General features: G+C 33.7%; 1 protein-coding gene across 1 annotated transcript in view; it reads left to right on the top strand.

Moving 5' to 3' along the window:
- ALDH1A1 (aldehyde dehydrogenase 1 family member A1) overlaps positions 1-17,952 on the top strand; it is a 36,915-nt gene that overhangs the window by 12,060 nt on the left and 6,903 nt on the right. Inside the window, exons 3-9 of the mRNA XM_032206252.1 lie at positions 3,562-3,702; positions 6,585-6,714; positions 7,798-7,859; positions 9,825-9,953; positions 11,979-12,092; positions 13,875-13,977; positions 14,665-14,849. Coding sequence (XP_032062143.1) covers positions 3,562-3,702; positions 6,585-6,714; positions 7,798-7,859; positions 9,825-9,953; positions 11,979-12,092; positions 13,875-13,977; positions 14,665-14,849 — 864 coding nt within the window. The remainder of the gene's footprint in view (positions 1-3,561; positions 3,703-6,584; positions 6,715-7,797; positions 7,860-9,824; positions 9,954-11,978; positions 12,093-13,874; positions 13,978-14,664; positions 14,850-17,952) is intronic.

Below are 17,952 nucleotides of genomic sequence, written 5' to 3' on the forward strand. Positions count from 1 at the left end.
TTTACATTACAGATACCATAAATTGGAAAAATAGTAACATTTTCTGATGGAGACTCTGAGAAACTGTTCATCATCAGCAGCATTTTTAGCTGTGAATTTTTCTTCTCAGTAGTGTCATCTTGAAAATGTAATTTTTGTGAAGAATATATTGAAACATAGTACTAAAGTGGGTTATGAAGCTGAAGGTCATCTACCAAATAGACATTAATCCTAACAAAGAGTATTTCTGTACTGGATGTTAAATTGATGGTTTTAAGCAAAGAAGTAAAAAGAGTGTTAACACTTAAAAACAAACTTTTTTTTTTTTACATGTATGAGATTTTTTTTTTACTAGGAAAAAATACTAAAAAATGGCATTTAACCAGATATATAATGAAAAGCCGTGTCCTCAAATAAGCAGCTTTGTTTTTTCACCATAGCAATGGTAAGTATTTTTAGATGAAAAAAGATTTAATTAGTTTGACCATATAGTTTAAATATATGTTGTCAAGTAGAGGAGTTACTTGTTTAAATAGAACAGACAATGTTGCTTAAACACTTTTAAAACTGATGACATATTTTTTGATAAAGTCTGAGAAAATAAGTATGAGAAGTGAATGTTCTATTTCCAGTTGACAGTTGCACACACACGAACACTAAATAAATAAATAAATATTTTTTAAAAATAATAGAATAGAATTTCTTATATTTCTCACAGAATGATATCCGATGTTCATTTCAGCCAAGAAATATTCATCACTAGAATAATTTGTGTATGAGTCCTGTTTTAAGTTTAGCAGGAAAATGTCTGTTGAACACCATTTTATCCATGAAAGATATTAATGAACTCACAATCAGTCTATTAGTGCTGGAAATTCACCAGCAATTTATTGTCAAAATAGTTAGCACACTCTTTTTAGGAATATTGACTTTACTGTACAGAGATTCACTCTGAAATTAAATGTTTTTTTGAGAAATGTGTAGGAACAGAGTTCATGCAGCTTCCTGTGCTCACTGAAACTTAGTTATTCTGTTTGGTAATTACATCCTGAGTGCCTTAAACTTTGGCTCAAGAGCTCTCTGTCTAGTATACCATCAATAGTGACCATACAGGAAGGCTATACCAAAGACACATTTTAAACTCTCTCTTTGACTGAGATAATTGAAAAAATCTGCATGAATCTAGTGGTAACTGCATATGCCTGATCGTAAGTTCTTAAAATGTCTTATTCATGCTTTTTTTATTCCCAGTTAGCTGTCTCAGTATCACTGAGATTATTTCAGGCTCATTTTTCCCTCAACCAAAACATTTGATAAGCATGTTGTTTACTATTGAATTTTATCACAAAAGCACCATAAGTGCTTTTGATGCAAAACCCTACTTCTATCACTTCTCTATTCAGTGTTTTAAAATAAGGTAATATTAAAAATCAGGTTGGCCTAATATTTGATCATTCTCCAATTAAATTGCTCATGACCTGCAACTGTTCATTTAACATCCAGAATTTTTCTAGTTTTAATTTTTTACAGGCAATATAGTAATGCATTAGATAGAAAGATGATGCTGTTTGCTTTCAAAAGCAAACAGAGGTTTGCTTTCTCTCCAATAATTTTTCCAACTAATGTGTAAAAATAAAATTGCCAAGTGAACTGTACAAATCTAATAAATTACATGGTCACTGCGAACCTGATATTCTAGAGCCTACTCTTTAAACCAGATTTTAGGAAATTGATTTGTTTGTACAACAGGGATGTCCACTGCCTTGCAGTAGTATTTATAAAAAAATAAAATAAAATAAAAAAAGTTTTTTTCCAGATTGACTAATATTAAAGGCTCATAGTAATAATAAATCAGCTCAACAAGTGGTCAGTAAGAAGAAAGGTAAATGTCTATTAATGAAAAGTCTATTAAAAAAATAAATCTAGCTCTGTATAGATCTAACCATCTTTATTTTCTTTGTATAGATTTAAGTTCCCAAATTAAATTTCATATATTTAAAGAATATCTTTTTTTTTTCCTTACTTGTTATTCACAGCCCATAATTATATTTAAATATCCTTTTCTTGGTTTTAATTATTTCTGCACTAAAAAACACATGGCACTGTTTTTAATTTTAATTTACATCATTCACACAAGTGTAGCTCATGGTTTCTCCCATTCTTTACTAGTGTAGGCCACTGCATACATCTGAAGTTGTATTGCAAAGCTGTAGAATTTTTATGATAGCAAGAGATAAGGAAAAAAAAATAAATATTCACTGAATACATATTTCTGTGTCACAGATAAGTGTTGAGGTATCTAACAACATTTTGGCAGTTTTTGAAGAAAAACTGCCTTTTTTAATCTGATAGATTTTATCTACCTGATGTAGACAATGGGTCAGTACAGTAATTATTTTGCATGTTGTAAAGATCCTTCCCAATATCATTTTTCCAAACTTCATCCTAGGAAGTTTTGTGAGTCTCCTGTCCAGCAGCTCTATACTAGGCTTTGGTTTGTGGCTTTGGTTTTCTTTTCTCCCTTTTGAAGGAGAATTATACAGTTAAAGATTCTAGATCTGGTCCACATTTAGAACCACTTAACCTGCACATTGACCTGCAGTCAACTTGGCTCACTTAGTTAACCTTATAGTGATTTACATTCTAGCAATCAGAAGGGGAAAAAAAGAAAGAAAAAAAAAAAAAGTAAAAAAAAAAAGTATGCAAATTGCTTAAGAAAATATATTCCATATATGTATGGAATAAGTATATATATATTTTCAAAAATCATTGTTTTTAATTTTTAACAAAAGACTGCAATAAACCTCCTTTTTGTTGTTATATTTCTTTCAGAATCTTTAACAAGATTAATAAAATAAAATAAAATAAAATAAAATAAAATAAAATAAAATAAAATAAAACAAAATAAAATAAAATAAAACAAAATAAAATAATAAAAAAAAAATACCCTCCAGGTTTTGAAAACCATTTCTCAAGGGATTTTTTAATCAATTTACCTGGAACTGCCTTGCACACAAAAGAGTTCCATGTAATTCATTGTATATTTTCTCACTGCATCAAAAGCCATATGGTAAATAACGCATTATGTTATAAAAAAAACATTAATGGGTTGAAAAATTATCTTGAGCCAATGCCTAAACTTTAAAGTACTTAGGCTTAACATTTCAAATGTAGTCAATTATTTAATTGTTAATATTATTTTAAATGCAAATTCAAATTTGTAATTTGTGTATTCATCCCCAGTTACAGACACTGAAAGAGAGACTTTTTAGAACCGGAATTCCTTTATTTTATTATTTTATTTTATTTTATTTTATTTTATTTTATTTTATTTTATTTTATTTTATTTTATTTTATTTTATTTTTTAATTTCATGATTTTTGAAAACCCATCTGCTTCTCATACAACTTCACATTGCTGAAATGACAGGAAAGGTGTTTGAAAGAAAATAAACTATATATCTAAAATTACTGTACAAATTCTGATTCTGCGATTGCAAAACACTTTGCATGTTTAGCAACTAACAAGCCTGGATGACACAACCAATTACTGATTAATTTTATTTTATTTTTTCTCCCACAGGCAGATGTAGACAAGGCTGTTAAAGCAGCTAGAAGAGCTTTTGAGCTTGGATCACCCTGGCGTACAATGGATGCTTCAGAGCGAGGAAGGCTCTTGAATAAACTAGCTGATTTAGTTGAAAGAGATAGATTGATTTTAGCTGTGAGTATAATATGTGAACAAAAATGTGGAAATACATATATATGTGTTCTGATTTTTACTGATTGATATAAGCAACAGTAATGCACTAAAACCATGGAAAATAAGACTGTTTCAGTATTCATTTTTCCCTCTCTATTCCAAGTACACCGCATTAAACTGTTTTACACTCTGGTGTATAGACACCCTAAATCCACAAAGTACTTGAGTATTTCATTAACTTTAAGATGATGTTAAAGCTGCTTACAATCCATGCAATTTCAGATGTTGAATCACAAGAACACATTAATAGACCCCATGCTTAACGCTTGTCTAAACCAAGACCTGAGTCAAGGCCTTACATGGGAAGTTTTGAATTTCAGTGTTATACATCTTGTTTTCACTAACTCTAGCTTGCAAATGGTTATGAGTTAAAAAAAAAAAAAAAAAAAAAAGCAAACAAAAAACACCTTAACCCAGGAACATGGGTTAATTTGTTGGCCATGTTACTTACTGCTCAACTGTGGACAGATAGATATGGCACCACCATCTAACTGCAGTAATTCAAGGAAGAACATTTAAAGAATAAACGTTCCAGTTATTTGGTAAAGTGCAATACTCTACCTATTCCATGTTGGATGCTACAGTTAAGATGATCTCTTTCATATTTCATATGCCTTCTGGGATGAATGTTTAGGAAAGTTAATTGTTTGTGCTCTCCTTAAGATGAACACTGGTGTTGTGCCACTATGTGAGAGAGAATCAAGAGCATCCAGCATTCAGGATCATCACTCATACTGATCTAGTCACTATTAGAAGTATTTAGCCACTAGCTACAAAACACACCAATAATAAGTCAATAAAATTTTAACCTCCAAAATATGTAAAAGCTCCAATGAAATGTCCATTTCTCATTCTATTTTCTTTATAGCTTTAGTATACAAAAGCACTTGTGCATGTCCAAACAGGTTTTTAAAGACAAATTAAAATTTCAAAGGAACTGAGGTTGTGTCCTCAAGCTCCGAAGATTACAACTCTCAGATTTACACTTTTCTTCAAGAAAGCTGCTTCTCTGAACAACTGAACTCATCCTGTCACCTTGATATGGAATAACAATCGCCTAGGTTTTCAGGAGAAATCTTCAGTGGCTAATGTGTCCTTGACAGTGCTAGATTTATTGGAGTTGAGAGAGGCTAAATTTTAAGAGAATTACATTTTTTAATAGAAAATGTAAGCCCACCTGTCAGCTAAATACTGGATAAATTAGCATCTGCTTCTTTGTTGTACCAGCTAAGGTGGTACAGCACATGCAAAGGGGATAGAGAAATAATCTTTTTATTTATTTTTTTATTATATATTTTTAAGAAAGATGAAACATTTAGATTTCGTTCCTACTAGCCATTTTCATAATATTAAAATACTCCTTTTCTTTGAGACCCCTCCCAGGTTATTATTTTGCTGACTTTGTTTTTATTTCCCACATCTTCCTTAAATTATTGCCTACTTTTCCCTTTTAGATAAGGTATGTTTGAACAAAGTGCTTTCCGAACTTCACCAGAATGAATACAGACTTTGTCCACTCATAACTTATCCTAAGAACAGCAGAGCCAGTGCTTCAGTTACATATAGCATTATAGCTATTAGAGGTTAAAATAGACCCCTTAGCTCATTTCAAGCATGTTTTCATGTGTTTTTGCATCTATTCAGGATCTAAATTATTCCATTTCACTGTTTTGTATAATTATGTTTCTCACAAAGTCCAGAGGCTGAACAGTCCTGTAGGCAGATAAGTATACTCTGGAATAGTAAGTAAAAGCAGTATGCTGAAAAAGCATTAATAACTTCTCCATTTGTTCTGCTGTCCTCTCAAATTTGATATCTGCAGTGCACCAATTTAACTAAAATTTTGGACTTTAGAGGCAGGTTGTTGGTGAAACATTTTACTTTCACGATTAGTCAGTAGATTCATTATGAACGTTAAGGAATTTTGGACATGCAAAATAACAAGTTTAGAAAATAAAAGAATATCTGTAAGATCTGACTAGATCTTGAAACAATACTTCAGGTTTTTACTACTAAGCATCCTTACAATATTGTTCACTAAGCTGAAGGTCCACAGTGTGATGAAAATCTGTGAGAAAAAATCTATCACTATTAAGAAGATGTTGACATTGTCTAAGGACTTCACATAGTCTTTAGCTAAATGTCCCAATAGTTAGGGGTATTAAAATGACATTAATCGTACTCCCTAGATTTGGCTGGAGTGATACAATTAATTTCTCTGTCTCAATAGTTCCCAAAGTCTCAGATCGTTCCTTTGCACATGAGGAAATTTGGGCTTTATTACAGAATTATATTCCATACTTTGTCTCTTCTTGCTCATATAAGATGCTAATCATTCATTAAGCACATAGAAAGATCTCTCTTGATAATTAAAAAGTAGAAGATCCCAAGTTAGCGTGACAGTTATCTGTAGGAAACTGTTGCCTTCCTTATATGTCAATGTACCAACGGAGGCCACTCCATTTATTTGCAACAATTAACCCACAGGTCCCTAGCTGTACATCTACAGCTTGTATAATATTCAGTTTAAACTGGAACATCTTAATTAATTCAAATGGGAGAAATACTCTTTTCTTCAGAACTGGTTACCATTTCAAATGTATGGTGGTCATGTTATCTGGATAGATCACTGAGAATAAACCATCATGAAATTTTCTCATTTGCAAATTCCCACCTTGGGTTTTTCAAGTGCTAAGTAGACTTTGGAGGAGAATTAATCCCCTAAAAGCTAGTATTAAGTGCAAGTACTCTGAACTGGACAACGAAATACTAAGTGATGAAGTACAGATATGAGAAGGCGTATCAGTAGTTCATATTAACTTTGTAATTGCTGTTGTTTGCAGACAATGGAAGCCATCGATGGTGGGAAACTCTTTTCTACTGCCTACCTAATGGATTTAGGTGCCTGTATTAAAACATTACGTTACTGTGCAGGCTGGGCTGATAAAATCCATGGTCGGACTGTTCCAATGGGTGAGTAGCTTTGAGATAAACGTACGTAATTGAAACAATGTGACCTGTGAAAAACTACATTTTTCTAGAAGCTTCACAGCACCAAAAACATCTTAAAAGGAAAATATTTTAGACAGTTCTTAATATAGCTTATCTTGTTTTATGCACCACTAATTAATATAATATAATATAATATAATATAATATAATATAATATAATATAATATAATATAATATAATATAATATAATATAATATAATATAATATAATATAATATAATACTGACAAGGAAGCTTTTAGCTTATATGTATGAGTAAGACTCATAGGTTATTTTTGTATAGCAAGGTATCATTTATGCAAGGGTACAATACTGAAAGCCAGGTAGCAGCATACTAAAGCTAAGATTAGCAGAAACAATAGTATTTCTTTCAGTTATTGGATAGCTTATATGGAAGAGTACTAAAAGAGAGGAATGAGGAAAGTTTTCTTTGTTTTTCTGAAATTTTGTTCTGTTCCATTAAGCAGCTCTAAGAAAACATTGTTGCTAGCCTCTTTCTCTCAGAAGGACAAGGAAAAGAATGGTAATAAAGAAGGAATTAAGGAATACTGAAGTGATAAATACTTCCAACTTTTTGCATGACGTAGATCCCTATGCTAGGCTTAATGGAACACATGTTTATTTGAATCAAAGAGAATTTTATACTTAATGGATTTGATTTAAGCTAAGATCTAATATTAAAAATATGTTTGATATGTACCTAGGATTGCAAGTAGCTTTTAGAGAAGAACTTTAAGAAAGAAAAAAAGTGATAGAAAAAAGAAGTGAAGAATGCTCATTGGTATGCTGTGAATACCACTTTGAGAAGCAGGGTTTTCACTATGAAAACTTAGTCAGACTGGCAGAGTCAAACCTTGAAGCTATGAAGAAAGTAGAGATTGAATCCAGATGTACTTCATAGTTGTTCTTGCACAGTTAAGATTTTGAAAATATCTTAAGTTAAATTGTATGTAGCTATGTTTGGTATCCAACTTTATCTTCTTTCTGATTTAACTGTTTCTCATAACTGTTTTTCCTGAATATCTAATTTATTTCTTCTTCCTCTAGATGGGAACTTTTTCACATTTACAAGACATGAGCCCATTGGTGTGTGTGGCCAAATTATTCCTGTAAGTTGAATCCATTTATCTAATGCATAAATGTTCCTGTTGTAAATGGGCATGCTTTTGAAATGTTTTCTTTGCAAACGGATTAGTGAAACATTACCAGTCAGAAACTTTATGTTTCTAAAATTAGAGACTATCTTAAGTATTCATCAAAATCTTTCATCAGATCATGACATTTTGAACAGTTAGTCTAGTTCAGCCTTGTCTCTCTTCTCCCTGTATGTGAAGGGCAAGTAAAACACAAAAGATTGGCTGATGAATTAGTTTAAAGATAGAAGTGCATTCTGCTGGAACCACAAGAATTGGAAATAAACTAGTTGGAGAGGATAATGTAAGCCTATAACCAATAAACTGTTTGGTACTTGGAATATCTGTTCTGTTCTATATAATATCTGAACAGCAATCTCTAGTTATGGTTGAGAATCATTTATCTTGTTGATGGTACAAGCAATAAAAATAATATATTTGATTGGCACAGTGATACTGAGACACGTTCCCAAGTTTCTGGTCAGTGTCAAAATTCCCAGTTCTGAAATCACTTATTCTAAATGAAGTTTCAAAAGGCCTGCCTGAGTCTGAGCATCCAAAACGCTGAGGAAATGAACTCTCAAACACTTTTGTGAGATCTACATGCTTTCAACAGGTAGCTGTGAAAATGGTTATATGAGCTAGACACACCTAATCCTCATGCCTTTTTGCACAGTAGGTTTGGTAGCCTGACTTGACCTGCTCAACAGCTTGCCAGATTCTAAAAGAGTCAGCTTGTCTATCAGGTTTGTTCTGATATGTGGGCCCTACTCTTGTTCCTGACATCTTTCAGCTGATCTTGCAGATTTTCTGTATCTTTAGACCACTACATTGGTTGAGAGAACATCTCTAGAACACAGCATACGGATCCAGCTTCTAGTACAGTTTGGGAATCTATTGATCTAGCTTCTTTTGTAAGTCCAGCACAAGATATTTCAAATGAAGCACAGAGTTAAGATATGGTAAAGAACTAGACACTCTTCTGTGTAAAATTATAGCCTGGAATTATGGACAATTTGTACAATTGCTGGCTTTCCGTACAAAATGTTCAAGGATTTCTAAGTATATCTCTATTTTCTCATCATTGAAATGTAAAGCCACCTAGCTCAAGGTCTTCACATATACCAAAATTTAAGCATTAAGTGAGTGCTGTCGAACACTTTTGCTAGATCAGCATTTCTCTTCCACTTCCAATTCTGCTTCAATAAGGAAGACCAGAAAGCCCTGTAATCCTTTACTTTATTTGTTCTTCGGTTAGTTCTGAGGGTGGGGTGATATTTAAATGAGATAAAGGACAGTTGCATGTATACTCCGAGCTTTTTTGACAAAGGTAACTGTTAGCTAGGTAACTGTTAACTTCTTTTTCCTCTTTCTTGTGCATCTTTTGTGTATAGGCCCAAAGGCTTAACGCTTCTCACAGAGGCAGCCCATTTTTCCCCAACTACACTGTCCCATACACTGCTGAATATGGAGTCCAAAGGAGTCAGCTACTATGCAGTTTGGTTGGACTAAACACAATAGAAAGCAGACAGTGAAATCACAATGGAAGAGAACAGCAGCAGTGGTACCCCTTATTGCCTTGTTTCCCTTTGAAAACTGAATCGATGGTGAACACGATCATTTAAGAAACAAGATAGCAAAACTCTCAGCTTTACCAGTAATTCAGCAACTTGGTGTCAGTCTTTCTTATAGGAGTACCCTCCTGATCTCTTCAGTTTTTAACTAACACCTTTGATCCCCTGGAATCACATATATACATATACCTGGAATCACAATCTTTGTATAGTGTGGCTTGCCAGATGCTTTTTCTAAATACCTTCACTTTGAAAAGAACTCAACAAAGAGTTCATCCACACTGTTGGGTGCTATTATCATAGAAAAAAGCAAAGGCATTTTGGTTATGTATTAGTAATAGGATACACCTTCTCATCTGTCTTTCAGTGGAACTTCCCATTGGTTATGTTTATCTGGAAGATCGCCCCTGCCCTTTGTTGTGGAAACACGGTGGTTGTCAAACCAGCAGAACAAACACCACTGACTGCCCTTTACATGGGATCCTTAATTAAAGAGGTAAGTCAGTAACAGCACAGTATTTTGCCCTTCTTTGAAATGTAAGAGAATACTGCAGCTGAAATACCACAGAAGCTAGGCTGTCAAGTACTAGCATTGCATGTCTAGCCTTGTACTATGGAACTTACCCTACTGTAAACCAGTGAAGCAAATCGAGGGCAAAAGCATACATATCTTTCAGCTTTATCCACACACACAGAGTAAACAGAACAAAACAATACAAAATAAGCAAACAAAAAAAGCTTCACAATAGCAATTTAGTAAACTCCATTCCTTGGTAAACATATTTGCACAGTACCTTTCAAAGTTAAAAGTAAACAAGAAGTCAGGAGCAGGGTATTTGGAAGTGGGTGGCAATGGCTTTATTAGCATAGTTATCACAGAAAATAACCTGTTTGTACAGCTAATTATTATCAGATTTATTTATTTTTTTTAAACTGAACATACTTTTTAAACTGAACATACTTTTCACCCAGCTCGGTTTATAATTAACAGAGAGATGTAAATCTGCATTGCTTGACTGCTGCCAAACTTATGAACTTTCTTCACACAGAAACTGGGAGCACTTTGTGCTCTTGAATGTAAGGAGTGTCATAGTTTATCCAGTAGTTCGAAAGTTACATTGACCATTGTGCCCAGCCCAGCAAACACCCAAAGAAGAACAGTTAAACAGTTTAGCTATCTCACTTCCCAATAAGATCAACAAATGTAATCTAACATGTTTGAAGAGTTGGCACAGATGTCAATAACTGCCAGCTCAGTAACTTTGTACAGTGTTAATGGCAATGACTTGGCACTTTTTATTATTCTGGTTCAAAACAATGATTCAGCAGAGCACACAGTCTTCAGTACTATTTCAAGCCAATTAAATGAGTATTAAGAAGAAACTAAACCCTACTGTTATTTCATTACATAGGAAATGCTATTAGATAACATTGGGTCAAGGAGATAAAAAAGCAGATATATTTTCTATTATTTCTAATTACTTCAAAGGAGTGCTCTAAAGTGGGAAAGTGATCATAGATCACTTGCATTTTAGAACTATTACTGGTAATGACTGGTAGAACACTAGAACATTTTTAGTAAAGGATACACATTTTACCCATTTAGTGTTCATCTAGATGAGAAGTTTAGGTAAGCCATTGTTAAATGTCTTTACTGTATTATCTGGTAGATACAGTAGGGATTTAATAAAAGTCACATTTATATCATCATGTCCCTCAAGAATGATTGTAGTATACATATCTAGTATAGAATTTGTAGGAAAATAGAGGTCTGATTTTACACAAAGGTTTCCATTTTCTTTAACTATTAAGTTTGCCAGATAATGGAACTTTACGTATCTTCAGGAGGCAACTTTTTCATGCTTGGTAAATGGTCTTCCTTTTCTGTGCTGTTAGCTGTCATTTTATCCACTCTCTACTGCTGTCCAGAAAAAGAAGAAAACACATTGAGTTGAAAATATCATTTCCATCATTTTTATTAAATATATATATATATTGTAAGTCAGCAGATCATTAATTAAATGCCATTTAATATGAGAGACAATGAGCAAAAATCATCAAGCACACAGAATGATTCTAACAACTTTAACGATGCTGACAAAAAATTAAGCCATCTTTTTCTTGACATGTCTGAAAGATGAAAAAAAAATGTACTTTTTAGCCAATGGCACTAAAAATTAAAATAATGTGTTCTTTTCTTTTCTTTTCTTTTCTTTTCTTTTCTTTTCTTTTCTTTTCTTTTCTTTTCTTTTCTTTTCTTTTCTTTTCTTTTCTTTTCTTTTCTTTTCTTTTCTTTTCTTTTCCTTGCTTGCTTTTAAGAGCCAGCTCAATGGCATAAAAACATCTCTGGGGGTTCATAAATCATGTGAGAAATAGACATGTCTGGGGCTGTAAGGCTGAGAATAACTGTATGACTCTGAAAAAGTGGCTGGAGAACTGAAAAGAGAAATAAGACTATATGAGACGTTCTTCTAGTCATCATTACTTCTCCAGTTTTATGGAGTTCTCTCTTCCAATTCAGGCAGGATTTCCACCTGGAGTTGTGAACATTGTGCCAGGCTTTGGACCTACTGCTGGAGCTGCTATTTCTCACCACATGGATATAGATAAAGTGGCCTTCACAGGCTCTACTGAGGTATTGAGATATGAATGCAAGAAAATATAAGCAGGAACTGTGGCCCTCTGATTCCCAGTAATGATTTAATGTCTAACTTGTTCTATGTAACTGTTTTAATTTTTTTCTTTCTTTTGGCTGCTGGTTTGTTAAACAAAGTCTGTTTAATGATTTGTTGGTTATTATTAACTTTAAACATATTTAAACAATGTTTGTATTGCAGGAAAGCCCTTCAAACAAAGGCACTCCATGAGATACAATGGTTTCTATATAACAATCCTATTTTAAGGCTTGTCCTTTAAAAAGAAAATATTTTAATAACTTTTGTTGTTGTTTGCTTCTTTTTAAGTATAACTTAAAAAAAAAAATGCAAAAAGTGAAAAAAAAACTGTGCTCTGTTCTCTTTAACTTTAATAACATGATGGTAGGAAGTTACGTCAGAATTCTCATTCCTAGTCCTGCACACATGTAGGTGAGGTGATGGGTTTGGGGTATTTGAATGATACAGATAATTATTTGGGTGGTCTTAGAAGTGTATCAGTTATACATCAGAAGGATATGTATCAGTTTAACAATTGAAAGGAAGGTCACTTAATTTTTCCTAACCTTCATTCTCAGGAACAAAGATTGATATGACTGAAGATTTCTCAATGCATGCACTCTCTAACTTTATCCTTACTACATATAGTACAGTACTATCTGTCTGTATGTATAGTACTTTCTGTTTGTATGCATGCTACAAGGAAGAGCTGCCAACTGGCCTTTTAACTTCTTGGATGTGCACTCCAAAGATAAATATCATTGCCTCATGTCAACAGTCAGTGTACACTGAGAGCAAGATCTGTGTTTATTCTCAGAAACCTTCAGCATTAAAATAGTGGGGAAAAAGAAAAAAAGAAAAAAAAAAAAAAAAGGATCCAAAACCAGGACATATAAGAAATAGTCCGTATATATTCCCAGCAGACAGTAACTACAATTCCCCGTGCCCAATGTCCTTCCAAAGGCAGGTGGACAAATATTTCCTGATTTTGGTGGCTGTCCCTTTCTTCTGATAGTGTAATTTAGAATCATGAAGAGGTATTCCCAAAGACAGGAAGGCTGATACACAAGGGAAGTTATCTGATGTTATCTACACACTAGCAGTTACAGGCCAAAGCTGCAAGATTTATTTTTTTTACTCATAATTTTTCCAGGATAGTTCTCATTAAAAAAAAAAAAATCATTTAATTATGCCACCAGTGGAAACAGGACAGGGGCTCTGCCTCGCTGTGCCCATTTTCTGCTCTTTCAGGTCTCCTTTTTACTGATAAGGGAGAAACTATAATAAGGTAAAGTCAGTCATGCAGGCACTGTAGAGATCTGAGTTTTCTCTCATTTAATTCATACATCAAAGGGTTTTCCCATATATATATTTCAATTTATTGAGAGCAAGTAACAGAGCACCAATCAATGCCTAGTTTAGATTACACATTCAAACAAGCAAGTAGAATGATGGTACCAAAAGGACATCAGATCTCTTTGTTAGATAAAATTAATATTTCCAGGGGAAAACAGTTCTAGGAAGCAGTTCTACTGCTTTGTAGATTAAAATTCATCTATACACTGATTCTTTCCTTCCAATTCTGTTCTCTCCTTTTTTTTCTTATTATTTTTATTTGTACAATTATTTATTTCTATAGCTACTGGTTACACAATTACACAGTTACACAACCTGAGCTATGGCTTCCACTTTCATGGAAATCAGAGGCGTGTTACTGGGGTGATATTTTTTGAGGTAAAAGTGTCTTTTTATCTGCCTTTTAGGTTGGCAAACTGATCAAAGAAGCTGCAGGAAAGAGCAACCTGAAAAGAGTTACACTGGAACTTGGAGGAAAAAGTCCTAACATTATATTTGCAGATGCAGATTGTTAGTAACATTTTCATTATATAAACTGACTACCTTTTCAAGTCCCATATAGTTATTCTCCTCTTTGTTAAAAAAAAAATAATAGATTAAAAAAAAAAAAAAATGCATCTCTCTAGAGAAGAGTTTTATTTTATTTTGTTTTGTTTTGTTTTTGTTTTGTTTTGTTTGCTTGTTTGTTTTGTTTTATTCCATTTTGTTTTCTGGTCCTGCCATAGTTTCAAAACAAATTGTCATCAGAAATTGATGGCTCTTGAATGAACAGGAATACCTGACAGCTTGCCAAGTTATTTATTATTTTAATAATATTTCTTTATTAAGATTCTTTAATGTTTCATTATTATTTTAATAATGTTTCTAATGGAACATGAATTCAGAACCAAAAACAGCTAGATGGACTTTATTAACATCCTAGCTGAATTTTTCTCTTGGTACTATTGATAAAGCAAATAATGTTGAACCAACATTTCACACACAACAGTTGAATGTGGGTTTGTCTTGCCATACTGTGCTACTCAACATGAGAGTAGCTTTGGACCTCAGTAAATGGATGAATACCCGTGTTTTAAAGGACCATATGAATAAAAACTGTTAAAAAATGGAAATGAGATGTCATGACAAAGGTTTGCAAATAATTTAAGAGGTGACCACTCAAACTTAAGATCTGATGAACTCTGCATTTCTTTACAGTGGACACGGCTGTGGAATTTGCACATATTGGTCTATTCTACCACCAAGGACAGTGTTGTATAGCAGGATCTAGAATTTTTGTGGAAGAGCCTATTTATGATGAGTTTGTTCGCCGGAGCATTGAACGAGCAAAGAAGTATACCCTTGGGGATCCTCTGCTGCCTGGTGTACAGCAGGGCCCTCAAGTAAGTAATATTATATGTCTTATATAATTTTGAGAGAACATCACACTTTAAAGTGCTTCAAAATCTACTCTAGTGTTAGTGTTAAATCTGCTTATTATTGTCCAGTAGTTAGACTGGATAAAAGAATGGAGGGTCATTTGTGTTACCACGATATGCCTAAGTGCAGAATTTCATTCTATTTTCCAGTATTATGGAAAGGGAACAATTATATAGAACTTAAATGCACTGAGAAAGTTACAGAGCAACAGCTGTAAAACTGCAAGTTTGATCACCCATGTTGGAGTGTTAGCATTATATTCAAAGACTGCCAGTGTAAATGAGTAGCTTGATGAAACTAAAGCTGATACTGTTATTTTTTTTTTCTTTTCCAAGGTGCTAGTGTTTCATTATGATGTTCTCAATTTTAGAATATTCCACAATTAAAAAACAGCACTTTATGTTTTTTACTGGTTGTGTTAAAAGTGTATGCCAAGAGCTTCCCTATTAAATGAAGGCTGAAATTCAATATTAATAAGCATTACTATCATAGTACTATGGATTCAGTGGATTCTGTCAATCACATCAGAGAAATGTTAAATTATTTTTTTCCTGAGTCTTGTTCCCATATCAGTTTATACTATAGGATATAGGATATACATTTTCTTGGAAGAGATACTATAAACACATTTGATTATCGCAGAACACAGGAATCGTATGAGAGACAAAGCAAAAGCTGGAGACAAAGGAACTCCCGCACACCCACACATTTGATAATGTAATATATTATTCATTGGTTATCACAGTTATTTTTTATAATCAAAGAAACAAAGTCAACTGGAAAATTTTATTCCAAGCTACACAAACTAATGGAAAAATCTTAAGGACCTTATTTTGATATCCTATCATGTGTCTAGCTAATGGGCTAATATGTTCAGCTAAATAAATCTAAATGTCAGAGGACAAGAATTTTCTTACAAGGAAACTCCAGGAATTCAGGTATATTTTTTTTCAGTCTTGTATGCAGCTAACACAGAGCTAAGAGAAATCTAGTCTCATATTATTGTGGCTTTACTGAGTTTGAAATTCATATTAGCAATTTAAATAAGAAACAAAAGTAAACTTCTACTTTAAAAGGACAGTTAAACATTTGAGAAATAATTACTAAATCATTAGAAAGAACAGGAGGACTCTTTTTCCCTCAATCTCAGCATTTGGTTTCTTTGACCACTTTTACTTGTTAGCAAGCTTTATAAGAAATCATAAGTTTTTCACAGGTTAAAATTTATCCTGCTAGAATTGGTATGTTCTTTTTCTGTGTGTGCTGTTCTTATAGTCCAATTTTAATGGAAAATGTAAACATGCACTTTAGATAAATTTATTTTGCATTAATTTCTTTTAGTCTCTCATTGCCTTTAAATCATTTGCTGTTTTTTGCCTAATTCTCTTTTGAAAAGAAAACCAATTCACTATGTTGTGTCATAGAGCCTCCTTGAAAGCCAAATTTGTCCTCCAGTTCACAGGCTCTGTGGGACGGCACCTGCCTCAGGCAGAAAGTTTGTGTAGTGCTTTGGACAGTGAGCATAAAATAAGAGACAAAGTCCCTACTGGAATGGAAAAGATCATATATATGCTAATTCACACATTATTAAGAAAAATTATGATGATAATAATAACAAAGGGATAAGTGAACACAACATAAGCTGTATCATCTAAACGTTTTCTTCTCTTCATGATGTTTATGCACAAGAGATATTTGGCCACCAAGGTAGCAGAAACTTTATGTCTTCAGCATGCACTAAGGTAACTGTTTGAAAGCATAATGACAAGGGGAGCACATGGAACTAAAAACCACCTCTTTATAAATATCCCTATAAATAAATATCCCCATAAATATAAGCTTTTATCATAGCTTTAGTTGAGTAACTGTTTAGTCTAATATACATCCAAGATCCCCAAAATATTTTAAAATACTTTATTTTTTCTACAATGGTAAGACTTGTAGCTTAAGCTGAAATGTCACCTTTTTAACTGTATGAATAAGAAAATAAGACACACACCTACTTGTGATGATGAGTATTATCATAGAGAAGTAGTGTTTGCACAAAAGTCCCCCCAGAAGTAATCTCAGTGTCTTCATGAACCAGTTCTTGAAGGGTTGAACTCCAAAAGAGTCAATAAAAGAGTCATGAAACTGTGAATAAATAAATTAACTAATAAATAGAAGAGAGGGTGTTGTATTGTAGGCCTTTATCAAAGAAGCATCGAGTTTTTCCTGAAATAAATGTTACCTTGTACACAATTTCCCTACAGGCATGAAGATAGGAAAAAATTCTTCATTGAAAGGGTTGTGGAGTATTAGAACAGGCTGTCCCATTAAGTGGTTGAGTCACCATCCTTGAACATATTTAAAAGACATGTAGATGTGGTGCTTAAAGACGTGGTTTAATGGTAGACTTGGCAGTGCTAGATTAACTGTTGACTTGATGATCTTAGAGGTCTTAGAGAGAAGAGGAAAGGAAAGGAAATCAGAAATTTTCTTTACTCCTGTCCTTCATGATATCCTTGTCTCTAAAGTGAAGAGACCTGTATTTGATGGATGGACCACTTGCTGAGTAAGAAATTGTTTGGATGGTTGCACTCAAAGGGTGCACTTAATGTATCAATGCCCATATGGAGATCAGAGATGGTGTTCCTTCGGGGTCAGTACTCGGACCAATTTGTCAATGACACCAAGCTGTGTGGTGTGGTTGACATACTGGAGGGGAGGGATGCCATCTAGAGGGACCTGGACAGCCTTGAGAGGTGATTCTGGGCAAACCTCGAGAGGTTCAACAAGGCCAAATGCATGCAAGGTCCTGCATGGGGCAATCCCATAAATCCCACAAATACAGGTTGGGTAGAGAGTGGATTGAGAACAGCCCTGATGAGAAGGATCTGGGGGTGGTGGTTAGTGAGAAGCTCAATATGAGCTGGCAGTGTGCACTTGCAGTCTCAGAAAGACAGCCAAATCCTGGGTTGCATCAAAAGCAGCATGATCAAGGGAGGTGATTCTCCCTCTCTACTCTGCTCTTGTGCGACCCCACCTGAACTACTGCATGAAGTTCTGGGGCCCCCAGCACAAGAA

The sequence above is a fragment of the Aythya fuligula genome, chromosome Z (genome assembly GCF_009819795.1).
Source record: "Aythya fuligula isolate bAytFul2 chromosome Z, bAytFul2.pri, whole genome shotgun sequence".
Classification (NCBI taxonomy): Eukaryota; Metazoa; Chordata; class Aves; order Anseriformes; family Anatidae; genus Aythya; species Aythya fuligula.